General features: G+C 37.1%; 1 protein-coding gene across 1 annotated transcript in view; it reads left to right on the plus strand.

The window, feature by feature from the left end:
- The window catches only part of PRIM2 (DNA primase subunit 2), a 409,712-nt gene that overhangs the window by 364,192 nt on the left and 28,636 nt on the right, over positions 1 to 16,884 (plus strand). Inside the window, exons 18-19 of the mRNA XM_044675355.1 lie at positions 9,701 to 9,827; positions 15,901 to 15,983. Of these exons, the coding sequence (XP_044531290.1) occupies positions 9,701 to 9,827; positions 15,901 to 15,983 (210 nt within the window). The remainder of the gene's footprint in view (positions 1 to 9,700; positions 9,828 to 15,900; positions 15,984 to 16,884) is intronic.

The raw sequence follows: 16,884 nt of genomic DNA on the forward strand, positions 1-16,884 counted from the left end.
GGTGATGGAATACTATTGTGCTAAAAGGAATAATAAACTGGAGGAGTTCCAGGCGAACTGGAGAGACCTCCGGGAACTGATGCAGAGCGAAAGGAGCAGAGCCAGAAGAACATTGTACACAGAGACTGATACACTGTGGTAAAATCAAATGTAATGGACTTCTGTACCAGCAGCAATACAATGACCCAGGACAATTCTGAGGGATTTATGGTAAAGAACGCTACCCACATTCAGAGGAAGAACTGCAGGAGAGGAAACATAGAAGATAAACAATTACTTGAATGCATGGGTTGAGGCAGACATGATTGGGGATGTAGACTCGAAACTACCACATCAATGCAACTACCAACAATATGGAAATAGGCCCTGAACAAGGACACAAGTTACAACCAGTGGAAATGTGCATCGGCCATGGGTGGGGGGAGAGCGGGCGGTGAAGGGGAAAGTAGGGGCATAAAGTATGTAAACAGGTTAAAAATGAATATTAATAAATGTTTTTTTAAAAAAATTGAGTTGAAAAGGAGGCTGAGAGAAGAGAACAGACAAAGAAGCAGGAGTCTAGCCTGGAGAGGAATAAAAACGTGGCTGACCTTGGCCTCTTCCATAAAATGGAAGTTCTAGGAGGACCTAGCCAACAGAGGAGGGGGAGGACCCAGAGGGAGACTGTGAAGTCTAGGTGGAGGAAACTTCCAGGACATTTCTGGGACATTGTAGAAAGATACTTGAGAGCAGGAAGAAATGAATATTTAGAACAAGTCGATTTGATGCAGTTGGTTTAAAAAAGAAACAAGAAAATTTGGTTCATTTTGGAAGGGGTGTTTAGTTGAAAAATCTCATAAGAGACAGAATAACTTCTCTATTAGGATATTTTGTGCCCCAAAGAAGATAATTTCTGATGAAGATGGGGAGTGGGGAGTGGGCTGTCCTTGAGTTGAAATGCTCCATCTCTGATACCTACTTATGCTATGACATGGGCAAATCACTATACTTAAAAAAAACCTTTTCCAGGTTTTATATTTTGGCTATAGTCAAGTTGGATTTGAGGGGGTTTTACACTCAGAGTATCCCAACATGGATGAAATCATAAGTCCAAACCAAAAATAATAACATAAGTGACTTCCATATATAGGATGCATATCAGGTTACTTTGGGCAACCTTAAAAAACTCTAATATTGCTCTGAGTCAGTTGTAACTATCAATTTTACAAATGGGGAATCTGGTAAGTGAGTATCAATGCCTTAGGTAATATCATACAACACCTCTAGCCTGAGCCATCATAGCATTCCTCGTGCCTTTACGTGAACAGTTCCATAAGAAATTGGAAGTCCTTTTTCTTTGTTTTGTTTTGTTTTTAATCTATGTTCAGGGTGCATTGGTTTTTATCATCATATTTGAGTAAGATGACCTGGATTCAAATCCTGTTTTTTTTAAAATTACTTTTTGAATGACTTTGGCAAGTCTTGTAATTTCTCTGGGCTTGGGCTCCTAGTTCCTCATTTGTAAAATGAACTAGTTGGACTAGATGACCTGTGAGGTCCTCATGCAGCCCACATCAGCCATCTCCTGGGAGCACATTTCAGTTCGGCCTCTCTTCCCTCAGCACCAGAACCACTAGGAATACTCTTGAGGGTTTAATAGCATCCTCAGCTGATGCTTGATGTACCTGGCTGCCCCTCCATGTGTGTCTCTATTGGGGGTACCTTCTAGCCCCAGTGCTCTAGAGTGGAGTTGCCCATGCAGTTAATAGAATAATATATCTGTGAAACAGTTTATAGTACTTTAAAGTTTGCATAGTGCTTTAGAAACATCTCATTTTATCCTTACAAAAATGCTAAGAGTTAGGTGCTCTTATTATCTTCATTTTACACTGTTTGAGTGATTGGCAAGTCATTTAACTTCTCTGGGCCTTGAATCTGTACAGTGAATAGGTTGGACTAGGTACAGGTAAGATCCTCTGTAGGGCCTCATGCATACAGGATATGGGCACATCCCCTGAGAACATCCCAAATGGTTGTCTTTCTTCCCCTTAGACAAGGCTAAGACTGCATTTCTTTCTTCTTTTTTTTAAAGATGCTCCCTTCTCTTTTTCTTTTTTCTTTTTTTTAATTGTTTCATTGATTAATTAAGAAAAATTTTCCATGGTTACATGATTCATGTTCTTTCCTATCCCCCTCCCCTACATGTAATGTAATGTTGATCTACACCTAATCTTTTCCAATTTTCCCAGCAGTTTTTGTGATATAGTGGATTTTTGTCCCAAAAGCTGGGATCTTTGGTTTATCGTATACTATGTTGCTTGGGCTTGAAGACCATTGCTTTATAATACAGTTTAAGATTTGGTACTGCTAGGCCCCCCTCCACATTTTTTTTTCATTATTTCCCTTGATATTCTTGATCTTTTGTTCTTCCAAATGAACTTTGTTATAGTTTTTTCTAATTCAATAAAAAATATTTCTTGGTACTTTGATAGGTATGGCACTAAATAAGTAAATTAATTGGGGTAGGATTGTCATTTTTATAATGTTAGCTTGTCCTACCTATGAACAATTGATGTTTTTCTAGTTGTTTAGATTTAGTTTGAATTGTGTGGAAAGTGTTTTATAGTTGTGTTCATATAATTGCTGTGTTTATCTTGGTAAATAGATTCCTAAGTATTTTATATTATCTAGGGTGATTTTAAATGGAATTTCTCTTTCCAGCTGAGATTGTATTTCAACTCATATTTTCCTGACTCCAAGCCTAGCACTGCCAACTGCCCACTTTTCTGTCTGTCCTTTTGTGCTTTTTTTCATTCTGGTTCATTCTTGACCATTTTCTCCCATAAACCTTCCGTAGAAGGTTGAACAAAATGTGTGGACATTCCATAGACAGCCTCCAAGCAGTTGGATATGCAGAACTGGAATTCACCAGCAAACTATAGGCTGATGTGTTTATGTATATTTGTCAGCCATCTGTTAGAGTGGAAGGATTGCTGGATTTTGAATTAGAAAAATCTAGGTTTTAATTCTTCCTCTGACAGTATGATTTTGATTCACTCATTTAACCTTGCCAAACTTCTATTTCTTACCTGTAAAATGAGGGGAATGATACTTTTTGAACATACCTACAGGTCTGGTATGAGACTCAAATGAAACAATAATGCATGTGAAGTGCTTTCCATATATTTAAATAGTAAAGATTATTATCATTATTACACACACACAAGTAACAGTTGAAGCCTTTGACGTGGATGATTCAGCCTCAGACAGCAGTCAGTTGAAATTCCTCCTAGTAAGGTCAGCAAAGTTGGAACATTGGATAGAGTGCTTGGCCTGGAGTCAGGAAGACCTAGGTTCAAATCTGGCCTCAGACACTTACTAAGTGTGTGTCCCTGGGCAAGTTAACTTGGCCCTGCTTGCTTTAAATTCCTCATCTGTAAAATGAGCTGGAGAAGGCATGGCAAACCACTCCAGTATCTTTTCCAAGAAAACCCCAAAAAGGGGACATGCAGTGTTGAACATGACTGAAAACAACATTAACAGCTTTGGCATATCAATGGATGAAAATCTTTTCCATGTTTTTTTTCCCCCCACGTGTTAAGAGAGTGTGCTAGAGCAAAGTCAAATTCATTTACACCCATGTTTTGCACAGAAAACTGGATTCAGATTCTTTCATGTTTATTATCAAACAATTGTTTGTGAAAGGTTTGCAGAAGAATGAAATGTCAGTGAAGAAGCTATGTCAGCTAAGGAGAAAGAGAATGAAAAGTTATCATCAGGAGAAAAGGAATCATATTCTAAGGATCAAAACATTAGATGAGAAGATAGTCAAGAATGCAGAATCCTGACAAGCTGTATTATAGTGAGATATGCATTTAATCAATCAATAAATAAACATTTATTAAGCTCCTACTATGTGCCAGACACTGCCCTGGCCTCAAGGAACTGACAGTCTAATGGAGGAGACATCACAGAAATAAATACATACAAAGTAAATGATATGCAGGATAAATAGGCAATACAGGACTGAGTGAAGGCACTAGAATTAAGAGGGGATTGAATGGAGTTTCAAATGACAAGTTTTAAATTTTAGGAACTGGGGAATAATATATGATCATGCATACTATCTTTTGCCTCTTTTTGTTCTTCAGCACTTAGCATAGTGTCTGACACATGATAGGTGTTTAATAAATATTTATTGAATTGAATTGCATAATTTATATACTATATAGCTAATGTTGGCATGTAGGAGACCTTGGCTTTTCAAATGCTATTGCAACGAAACACAAATTAGTACAGATCTTCCTACCTTGGTATAATCTAGAAGAGTTTTCATTGTTTAAAAATAGCCTTTGAGAAGATATGGCCATCTCCATGGTATGATGAAGCAGTGGAATAGAGTTTTTGTGAAGGATAATAATATGTCAGTTAATTGGGCAATAAATATTTGAGATGATTAAAAGTCTAAAAATATTATTAGTACTTTATACTTATGCTACAGAATAGGCATTATTTTAATGATGTATCTAATGGAAATTTTTCTCATTGTTTCCTAATTATTTCAACTTATTTTCTAATAGAATTCAGTCACATAAATTTCGCACAAATGGATTTTAGTGCTCCTATATTTAGTGTAAATAAATAAAGTTGAGTTATTAGTGTAAGGTATTTGCTGAAGAGTAAGAAGTCTTTGTTCAATAATGAAATGACTCTCCTCACTGCCAGCTTAACATCTCTCTCCCAAGTTTTTACATTGACATTCTGATTCACCAATTTCTTGTACTTTGAATATGTCTAAGGCATATGGGTGACCTTGTATTTATAGGATACTAATAAGGATAATCTTGACATTATTTCATTATTGATTTTATTTATTATATATCGGGTTTTTCTCCCCTTATTTTCCATGAACATGCTACTTTCCAACTTCTCTCATGATTCCTGAATCTTCAGCCCCACTGGACTGAATGGATTTTTTAAAGTAACATTTAAGTTCATCTTCCTTAAGACATGAGTGCAGCATACTTCAGAAGGGAGTGTTTGAATAAACTTCATTTCTTGTCAGCATATTGAGAAGAGCAAAAATAACACAAGAAGGTGATCTTGAAAATGAAGCTACCCAAGTAACCTGAACTGCTAAAGCTATTGGACCCTGAAAAACAGGAAAGCACCAGAGGAATTCAAATCAGTGGAAACTGTGATGAGTTGAATAGTTCAATGACTTTTTTACCATCACCAAGGTAGTTATGCCATTAATATATGCTGAATGAGCAAACCTTACCGATGACATACTCAGTGTCTGACATAGAAAAGGAAGACTGGGGCAAAGAATCAGCATGGTTTAGACATAAACTTATTCTCTGCTTTTTTCCTCTCAATTCTTTCTTCTGTCCTTTTAGAAATCCCTCCACTGCTCCTCATTCTGGTCTAGAGAGTAAGGTCAAAGGAGGAGGAGGAAACACTGTAATCCTGAGATGATTTGGTATAATCTAAAAGTTGAAGTATAAATGTAGTTGCTTCCAGAATTGTAGGTTAGCACCTTTTTGGATTCATTAATTTAACAAACATTTTAAAGTGCCTACTACTTGAGTTCAGAAGATGATAAATTTAGAGCTCAGAGACCATTTAGTCGAACCCCTTCAATTTACAAATGAGGAATTTGAGGCCTGCAGAAATTAAGTGGCTTACCCAAGGTCATATCAAGAGTAAGCATCAGAGTCTGGATTTGAAACCAGGCATTTAACTCTAGAGTCACTGTATTTTCCCCCTGTTGTTTCTATAATTATACCAATAGTTTAAAATTTATGAAATACCACAGTGCTTCATTGTTGTATAAATCTGAAAAATTCCCTTCATTAATTCAGCCTTTCAAAAGTACAATAGTACTCTTGAGATAATACTATTTGATATTTACCAACTATTTATATACTTTTGCGTATTTGATCACAGCAATCTTATAAGATAATAATAACTAGTGCATATCACTTTAAATTTATAAAGCTCTTTACGCATATCTCATTTGAGATTACACATATCTCACAAGAACTGTGAGATAGGTACCAGAGACACCAGCTCTGTCCCAGCCCAGAGAAGATAAGTAATTGGCCCAAGGTCACATGGCTTCAGAGATGACTTAAGCAGAAGTCTTTTTTTTTTTTAATTTAAATTTTATTTATTTTCAATCAGTGAAAATCTACTTTCTCTCCCTTTTACCTTGAGAAAGAGTTACAAATGTATATACTCAAGCAAAGAAATCTCACATTGGTCAAGTCCAGGTGGGAAAATACTCTCAATCTGTTCTTTGAGTTGGAGAAAGAAATCGCAAATCACTGCAGTGTCTTTGTTAAGAAGTGGAGGTTTTGATTTTGTGTGAGTGTGCTCTTACAACAATGACCAATTTGGAAGTGCATTTTGCATGATAGCATGTGTATGGCCCAGATCAAAAAGGTAGAAGACAAAAGGAGATGATTTAGATCGTATACTTTTGGAAAATGTATGATAAAAATTATTATTACTTATAACTGGTAAAACTGAATATCTTTGAATTACCAATAAAAGAAAAAATTTTTAAATGAAAACCCCATGGAGAGTGTTGGTCTTGGTCCACGGGGTCATGAAGAGTTGGACTCAGCTGAATGACTCAACAACAGCAACAACTCTCTGAGTTTATCACCTCTCTATTAGTTGGCGGCTAGCATGGTTCATCATGAGTACTTTGGAATTGTTGGTTAGTCATTGCATTGATGAGAGTTCCTAAGTGTTTTTGAATTGTTTGTTTTTTACAGTATTGTCATTATATAAATTGTTTTCCTGCTTCACTCACTTCACTTCATCAGTTCTAACAAGTCTTTCCAAGTTTCTCTGAAACTATCTCCTTTATCATTTCTTGTAGCATAATAATATTCCATCACATTCATATACCTTGACTTGTTCAACTATTTTCCAGTTGATGGACATCCCTATCAGTTCCAGGTTTCTTTGCCATCATAATAAGAGCTGCTATGAATATTTTTGTATATCCTTATTTAGAGTTTGTTTTGCTTAGGTTTAGGATTAAATCTCCCCTTAATCTGTTCTATCTCTTGTCTCCTTCCTCTCTTGGCTTTCTCCTTTTTTATCTTCTTTCCCTGCTGAGTGAAATCTGTTTCTGTATATATGTGTGTGTATGTGTGTGTGTTTGCATGTTTTCATCCCTCCTTTGACCATTTCAGATGTTTGATCTGGTGCATTTTCTTGATCTATACTATGGAGTTCTATAGTAGAGCTTGGCGGTGCTTTTCCTTGATATTCTCTCATCTTGAATTCACCATTGCTCATCACCCAATTCTCTCTTAATCCAAATCTAGCTCTTTCTACTATACACATTTTGCATGTCAAAATTGGGACAGGGCTTGCTGAGATATATACTTATTTTTCTTAATGAAAATATTATTTACAAACATTTTGTTAGATGCAATACATAACAAAAATAGCTTTCATCATCAAAGTTAAACAAAATCAATCATGGAAGAATTGCATCATTTTAATTCCTTATCTCCTTTTCACATGTATTGTTATAGTCAAAAGTTTGAAGTGTTTGCCCTTTGGAAATTTTTATTATTTTGATCTTCTGATGCTTTAGCATTTAGGAAAATCTCATACCAAATATGGATTACAATCATTTCTTGCTCATGTTTGAGTCTTAAGTTTCTAATGATTTTGCAGTTGAAAGGATAAGAAATCATAAGATCTTCATAGAAAGAACAAAGAGCTCATGATGGAAGTATGAAGAATAGAGTGAAAAAAGCGATAATTGCTTCTGAAATTGCCATTAGGACATGGGACTTGGATATAGAATACTTATCTCCCCTAACTGAGGTACTTTTTCAGAAAAGATGGCTCCATAGTCCAGGTTTCAGCTCCCTTGAGGCAATATTTGGCCAGCATTACATGTATAGAATGCAGAAAATCTTTTATGGAAAGATCCATAATGTATTGACTTTTTTTTTTTAATTTTTAAAATTTTTTTAAAAAACCCTTACCTTCTGTCTTGGAGTGAATACTGTGTATTGGCTTCAAGGCAGAAGAATGGTAAGGGCTAGGCAATGGGGGTTAAATGACTTGCCCAGGGTCACACAGCTGGGAAGTGTCTGAGGCCAGATTCAAACCTAAGACCTCCCGTCTCTAGGCCTGACTCTCAATCCACTGAGCTACCCAACAGCCCCCAATGTATTGACTCTTATAACAAATTGGGGCAACATAGTCAGATCTGGCCTTTTGGAAAATGACCTCATTGGCTAAATAAAGGATAGATCGGTGTGAAGAGAAATTTGAGACGGGCGTCTGCCTGTCTCATGCAGAGTATGGCGATAATCTAAGCCGGAGGTGATGAGGGACTGCACTAGAAGGGGGGTCTGTGTTACAAGAGAGAAGGGGGCTTATTCTAGAGACGTTGCAGAGGTGAGATCAACAGGCCTTCCTCAGCAAAGGATGCATAGAGATGGGGTGTGGGGATGGTCTGAACCTAGGAGTCCAGGGAGCCTCCTTGGGGGGGGAGCCTGAGGCACTGGGAGGAGGCACTCCCCCTCCGCAGTGACAGTGATGGTCAGGAGGGCTTAGGGGGAAGAGAACAAGAGAATGCCGAGTGTCGGACGCCTACTGGACATCCATTTTGAGATGTCAGAAAGGGAGGTGAGGTTGGAGGTCAGGAAAGAGCTTGGGGCAGAATGGGAAGACTCAATCATCCACACAGAGGAGGCAGCGGATGAGATCCCCAAGTGAAACACCGTAACGAGAGAAGAGGAGAGCGTTCAGGGGTGGCCCGTTTATCACTGGTGAAATCCACTGTGTCGCATTTCTTGACTTCAGAAGCGGCCAGATGGTTGTCATTGTCGTTATTATTACTGCTAATAACCTACATTATTTAATACTTTAAAATTCACAAAGTTCTTTACCTCCATTATGTCATTTGCTCCTCCTAAGAACTCTGTGATGTAGGTGCTATGATTATTTTTGTTTTACAGATAAAGAAACTGAGGCTTAGAGTAGGTGACTTTTCCAGGGTGGCACAGCTAAAAATGAGATCTTCCTGACTCCACATCCAATACTTTATCTTCTACTCTGTGCTACCTCTCTAACAAAAGACCAGTAATGTAACCAGATGAGTTTTCTGAGGGGTAAAGAGGTAGCGAGACAGAGAGCATCGGTGTCCAATTCACATAGAATGGGAGCCACCACGTGCCTCCTACTGACTTAGAATACTACATATCGTATGTTCTGTTATATTTTTATATATGTTTACATATTTAATATTTCCTAATTACGTTCTGAGGCAGCACTGGGAGGGGCCCCCTGACTGCTGGCTTTGACACCTCTGACACAGAAGACAGCCAGCCTCAGAATCTCAGTGAGACCCGGGTTCGAGGCTCCCCCTTTAAGGAAATTCCTTGGCCTCGCAGTGCCCTCGTCCGCCCTCATGATCCAGGGCACTGAGCAGGTATGCATCTGTAGGGTGAGAGGGAGCCCTTCCCCAGGCTGTCCCTACAAGAAAGAACCCGAGGGTTCCTTTGGAAAAAACGAACGTGCCTCCCTTCCATCTTGTTTGTTTGCTCTGGGTAATCTCCGTTTTCTCATTAGCTCATCCTTTTAACTGACACGGGCTTCCTATGGAGCCAGAAGTCTGACGTCTCCAGTACAATATCTCTCTACATTCCACTGTCTTCTTTTCACTCTCTCCACTCAGTTCGACAAAGGCTATGCTTACAACATCCGACATAGCTACGGGAAGGAAGGCAAGAGGACAGACTATACACCATTCAGCTGCATGAAGATTATACTAACCAATCCCCCGAGCCAAGGGGATTATCACGGTGAGTGCTTAGACCTGATATGTTTGTCATGCACAGGAACTCGAGGGCTCCCCAGGACACTGAAGCCATGTAATGACTTCCTGCATTCCCGGCAAGGACTATTTTGTGGCTTCTGTTACTCCTCAGCGTCAAGCGAGGGCTCTGTTACTCTTCTGCTGATGTGTCGTCTTGCTGAACTAGGTCAGGCTAGAGAAAGTCATTCAGCTGTTCTTCAGCTTTTCGGTGCTCTTTCCTCCCCTTCGCTGAGTGTTTTGTGTCCTCCTCATCGTCTGCTCTGATGTCTCAGAAGACAGACGCCAAAGTTTTTCAAAGCTTTGCCTTGAAATTATCAAGCTCTACTTCAGGGAAGGCGTTGCCATTTAATTTTCAAAAGATTCATCCCTCAGGAGTAATGTGCATCTTATTCTCATGACTGTGATCTAATTAACAAGCAGAGATTAATTGAGAAATTTAACTGGCTCCTATTTATGAATGTTAATATAAATCACCCCCTATTTTTAAATTTTTTTTAAAGAGAAACTCAACTATAGATTTTTGTGATGTGCAATTTTTTTTTCTAACCTATGTTTCAAAATATTTCTCACAGAGATGAATAAGATTATTCTTTATTCATAGAAAATGAAGTATCCTATACATAAGTGAATTTTCTACTGAAAAGTGGATGATGACTCCTTTATGGGCCCTAAGTGATTCTATTCTGACCATTTTTGATGGAAATCTTTCTAAAGAATGTTACAGACATACTCCCCATCTGATTAATCAAAGTATAATGAACAGCATCTAAACTTTCCTTAGAGTCATCATTATGAATATTAATTTCATAGTCTTCAGTGATGCGCACAAGTGTCATCATTGACAGCTGTTTTGCTGCTGCCCATGTGTCTGCCTCTTGCTGCCTGATTTTTATTTCCCGCTTCTACTCTGCTGTGGGATATAGAACCAAATAACCAAGCCACAATCAGAATAAAATCCCAAAGTGAGGTCCTGGTGGCCCTCTCAAAGTAAAGCCCAAGAGATAGTGTAGGGTGTTGGGCATATGTATTTGATTGCCCAGAGGGCTTTTTAATTACTCTCAGAGTTCTCTCACTTCTCCCTCTCATTCTTATCATTCCTTGATGACTGACATTGATTCGGGTACCATAATTCTACTCTCTGGATCTTGAGTGTTTTCATCAAATTATAAGGTGATGTTAGAGATGGAAAGGATCTTATAGATCATTGCTTCCCAAACTTTTTTGGCCTACCGCCCCCTTTCCAGAAAAAATATTACTTAGCCCCCTGGAAACTAATTTTTTAAATTTTAATAGCAATTAGTAGGAAAGATAAATGCACTTGTGGCCATCACCGCCCTCCTGGATTGCTGCAGCACCCACCAGGGGGGCAGTAGTGCCCACTTTGGGAATCACTGTTATAGATCATCTGCTCCAACCCCTTTTTCATCATAGTTTGAGTGGAATCTCGAGGTTATCCAGCCAAACCTCACACTCAAGGCAGGTTTCTTCTCAGAAACATTTAGGTTCTACTTGAACCATCTCATAAGTTAGGAAGCTTACTACTTTATAACACATTCCATTCTATTTATAGACAATTACAATTATTGCAAAGTTCCTACCTAACCTGAGCAGAAATCCATCTCCCTGTCATTTCCATTTATTAGACCTAATTTTGCTCTTCTGAGGTACACAGGACAAGTCTAATTTTGCTTCACAACCATTTAGTTATTTGAAAGGAGATATTAAGGCCCTCATAATCTTTTTTTCTTTTCTTCTTATACAATATGATTTTCAGACTCTGCCATCCTGGTCTGAAGGTATTTAATTTAGGTAAAGTGTCTCTTGAAATGCCGTACCCTGAATTGAACTCAACACATTAGTTGTGGTCTGACTAGTGCAGAGTATTGTAGTCCTATTATCTCTGCTTCCCTAGACAATATATTTCTATTAATGTAGCTAATTGCATTAACTTTATTAGCAACATTGCCACAGTTAGTTAACTCTTATTGAGCTTATGGTCAAATAAAACCCCCTGTGTCTTTTTTCTCATAAACTTCTTTGTTTCCCTGCCCTATAATAGTGAAGTTGGTTTAAACATGACTCTACTTTTTATCCCTGTTAAATTTCATCTTGCTTGTTTTGTTTCATCAATCTAGCCTATAAAGATATTTTTGAACCTTGAGTCTTTCATTCAGAATATAAGCTATTCCTCTGATCTTTGTATCATGTGCAAATTTTGATGAGCAGGCATTCTGTGCCTTTAAGTCATTTATAAAAAATTATGAATATAACCAGATCAAGTACTAGGTTTTTATACCACATAAGAGAACTCTGTCTATGCTGTTGTAATTTTTAACAGTTTTGGATATATTTGTTTCCCTAGTATTTAATCTATTCAACTGTGCTTTCATCCAGCCCATGTCTCATTTTGCTCTCCAAAATAGAATGAGAAGCTCTCTCAGATACCTTCATGAAGTGCTTAGCATTGTAACTGACATATACTAGATACTTAATAAATGTTTATTGATTGATTTGGTTGATTGGTTGATTGAGATATATTATGGTTAAAGCATTTCCCAATTTATCAGTCTACCCTTTTCCAAAAAGAAAATGAGATTGGTCTGACTGCTTATTTATAATCTCATGATGTCCTTTAGTAATCATGCATAGAAGCTATGCTGCAAAACCCCTAGAACATTTATATTAAAAAGATGTGTTTGGGGGCAGGAATTTATATAGGATCATTGAAAAAACACATCATAAATCCAATCTCTTCCTCCTCTTCAGTTCAGAGGAAGCTATACTGTAGAGAGTTCACATGGAAGAGATTCTCCAGATGCTCCCATTTTTAAAAACTTGCAGTGCCTCACATATATACATTTATATATACATGTCCCATTTCTCTAACTAGGCTTTAAGCGCTTACCCTTTAAGAGAGGGACAAATGTCATGGCTGATTGTATACATCTCCAGTGCCCATCAAAGTCAATAAATGATCCTTGATGATCAGAATCCCTATCATGAAAGGGTTGAACCAGAAGAACTCTAAGGTCCCCTCTGGCTCTGAATCTGTGATCACTATGATCACTTTTTTTCTCCAAAATCACATATTTAGTAATCCATTGCAAAACTTTTTCAGACTAATTGATTTATACTTTCAAAAATCTTATCTCTCACCCATCCCCCTTTTCGGAAAATCAAGAGTATTTTTTTTCTAGAGTATTCTAGCACCTTCTTGGTTTTCCACAGAATCCAGAGTTTAAAATTAAATGAAATCTTATATGTAAAGTGCTTAACAGAGTTCTTGGCACATAGTAGGCACTATAAAAATTCTTATTTCCTCTCTCCCCTTTCTAAAGGATGCCTTTGATTGAGATGTGGGAAGAGATAAGTATCAATATTATGATAATTTGGGGGGGACAGTTTTGAAGGACTTATGACAAACAATACTATATACCTACAGAGAAAATATTATTGGAATCAGATGCAGACAGATGCAGATCAAAGCATACTATCTTTCCCATTAGTTTATTTACGTATTTTGGGATATTTTGGGTTTGAGTATTCTCTTACAACATTGACCAATATGGAAGTATGCTTTGCATAATAATACATTTATAACACAGATCACACTGTTTACCATCTCTGAGATGGGGGAGAAAAGAAAGGGAGGGAGACAATTTGGATCTTACAATTTTTGGAAAGTATATAAAAAATTGTTATTGCATGTAATTGTGAAAAAGAAAAAATAATGTGATCATATCTACAAAATTTTTCAGTGCTCTTGATTGTAGTATCTGTGCTCTTATATTTGATCCCATTGAAAGTCAATATAATCCTCCCAACATCTAAAAAATGATAATTTTCAGGTTTCTTAAAGCAATATTTAACCCTTTCCAATGTAATCATCCTTGTTCCAGATGAAGACAAAGGCAAAAATTAAATAGATCTGCCATGACTCTGTCATCTGACATACTGTTTGCAGCATGCAGTGGGCTATTGTTTTCCTTTTCCTTTTTGAAGATAACTTTTAAAACTCTCTTTTGGATATGTGTAATTTTCTTCTAAGCCTCTTGTTACTTCTAGGCTTTCGTTGTCTTGATAGCATAGAGAGGCAGCATAGTATAGTGGGTGCATCTAGGTGGTGCAGTGGATAGAATGTCATTCCTGAAGTCAGAAAGACCTGATTTGAAGTTTGGCCTCAGATACTTACTGTGTGACCCTGGGCAAATCACTTAACCTGTTTGCCTCAGTTTCTTCATCTGCAAAATGAGCTGGAGAAGAAAATGGGAAAGAACTCCAGTTCTTTGCCAAGAAAATGCCAAAAAGGGTCACGAAGAGTTACACACGACTGAAATGACTAAAAAAAGTATAGTAGAAAGAGAACCTGGATTCACATCCTAGAGCTGCCCATGTACCATCCATTTGAGCTTGAGGAAGTCATTTAACCTCTCTAGGCTTCAGTTTTCTCTGTACAATGAAGAGCTCACACTAACTGCTCTTTAAGATCTCTTCCAACTCTATCAATGGTCATATCCTACAAGCATTGTTCTAGTTCACAGCACCACTTATTTGCATGTGGCCTCTTAAAAAGTCTGAGCTTTTTATTAAAGAGTTTCTTGATTTTAGTTATCTCACTTTGTCCTTTGTGGGAATAATTTGTGATTGTGCAGTAAGATCATTTCAGAGCAATTCTAACTAAAAGTCCTGCTAAAAATCCTAACAATCCCAGTCTGCATAATAAAAGAAAGATCATAAATACAAGAATGAAGTCTATAAACTTTTATATGCCCCACAAGTGGTTTTGGTTTCATGGACCTTTTACAAACTTGTGCATTTGCAATTAAGATTATTTGGAAAAGCAAGTAGCATCTTGGGCTCCCCCCTTCCAAATAAAAATATGGAACTAGATATCAGTTTAGTAATTTTTATTACAACTTATGTGTTGGGCATAGTTCCAGGTGTTACATTTTAAGAGAGACTTTACCTAAATGAAATACCTTCAGATCTAGATGGCAAAGCATCTGAAAATCATGTCATATATGGAGCCGCTGCAGGAACTGTCAATGTTTAGGCTGGAAAAGAAAAAAGATTTATATGGAATTTAATGCCTGCTTTCAGGTATCTAAACAGTTGTCATGTGGCAGATAAATTAAACTTATCCTGTGTAGTTCAAAAGAACAAAAGTAGGTCTAATCTATTTTAATCTTATTTTTATATTTTATATTGCATTGCGTTATAAACATTGTTTTTCTTTCATTTTCCAAGGTATAGAATAAATTTTAAAGTATTTAACTTAGAATTTTAGATTATAAGTTTCTAAAATTCTGCAATTATGTCTATATTGCTTTAATTTTATATTTTTATGTAGCATATATAAGAACTCACCTTTATTTTTCCTATGAAATAATATAGATCCTTATGATCCTATATGTAGGAACTTTAAGTTATTTTAATTTACAACTGATCACTAAATTTAATAACATTGTTATTAATACTAATGCCCACAATAGTAGTCCTTGTTTACCTCCCAATTAGCAATTTCCTATCAATAATTGATTTTGCTATAGCTTTGGATGTATAAGAAATAAATGTAATCTCTGAAGAAAATGTGTAAGCATAATTTCCCCCATAATTTACTTCTTAACTAGATAGATTGATGATATATTGAAGGGGCAGGGACAGAGTATGTATTGTGGTATGGATTTCTGGAAATAATAAAATTTAGGAATTTAGGATATTGTTATAGCTATATTGTGATTATATCTATGCTTATTAACTAAGGACCTAATTAAAACTGTTTTCTTCTTCTGAAATGGAAATCTTAGCCTACTTGTGTTGTAATGCTTTATGTACCTCTTGAGCCTGCAATGCCCTGATAACCATACAGTTGGAGTCTTTATTTAAAAAAAAAAATAAAATAAAAGAGGAAAGCATTCTCACACACGGGTAATTAACTTTTTTATTAATAAGCTGTTAGACAATTAAGAAGAGCTTAGTCAGTCTCTCGAGTGTATTATTGTGCTAACTCCTGGGTAAATAGCCTCATTTGTGTGCTTGCTGGTGTTTTTGGCTGTCAGGGTGCCCATTCCGCCACAGCGATCCTGAGCTGTTGAAGCAGAGGCTCCAGTCATCCAAGATTTCTCAAACCGGGATAAACCAGGTAGGTCGGATTCTGTTCCAGAGATTCAATAATGAGGCATCAGACTCTTCCTTTCAGATTCATTTAAAATCCTCGCGGTAGTATTCCATGCAACTTGTCAAGCAGACTGCCAGATTGCCTATCTTGTAGATGAATTAAGCCAAAGCATTAACTTTTCTGGTTTTAATCCCTTGTTGGAAATTCTGGTTCTTATGCCTGCTGTGCAGCATTTGCACCCTCCCTCCTTCCCCCCACTGTACCCCTTTGGCTTGGTGATGGAGTAAGCCTGGGAATGTGTGTGTGGATGAACATGTGTGCCTATCCACACAACTCCCATGTGCACTTATGTTTCTTTCTTCATTTTTGTTCCTTTTGAAAACTGGTGCCACTTTAAAAAAATATATATTTTTTGAACAGTCTATTAAAGCTCGCTAATGAAGCTGAAAATTAATGACAACATTTTTCATCTTTGGGAAATTTTTTTCTTAAATGTTGTCGGTCTTGCAGAACTCAGGATAATGTGGAGTGTACTGACTGACTGTTTTGATAAGCATCACTTGTCACACTGTTTAATCTACAATTCTGTTAGATCTAATTCTTTGTTTTACAAACAGTTGCAGGAAAAAGAAGGCCTAGTTATACAGAAGTCAGTGTTGTGAATATCTCCTAATACTTAAAAAAAAAAATTAAGCTGCTTTGTCAGAAAAATAATCCTAAACATCCATATGTGGTAGGCTGTCTCCTTTGCTGTTGTGTTGGCTAGGGATCAAGGGAACTGAACCACAGTCTAAGCTGGAGGAAAACAAGGCAAATGTCAAAGCTGGAGTCCCAAAACCATCAGGCATCTTTATAGGGCTGGATTTATTTTAGAATTCTAATCAGCAAAGAAGACTGGCAGCCTTTCATAGTGAAAACTCAGACT

This window comes from Gracilinanus agilis, chromosome 4 (assembly GCF_016433145.1).
Source record: "Gracilinanus agilis isolate LMUSP501 chromosome 4, AgileGrace, whole genome shotgun sequence".
Lineage (NCBI taxonomy): Eukaryota > Metazoa > Chordata > Mammalia > Didelphimorphia > Didelphidae > Gracilinanus > Gracilinanus agilis.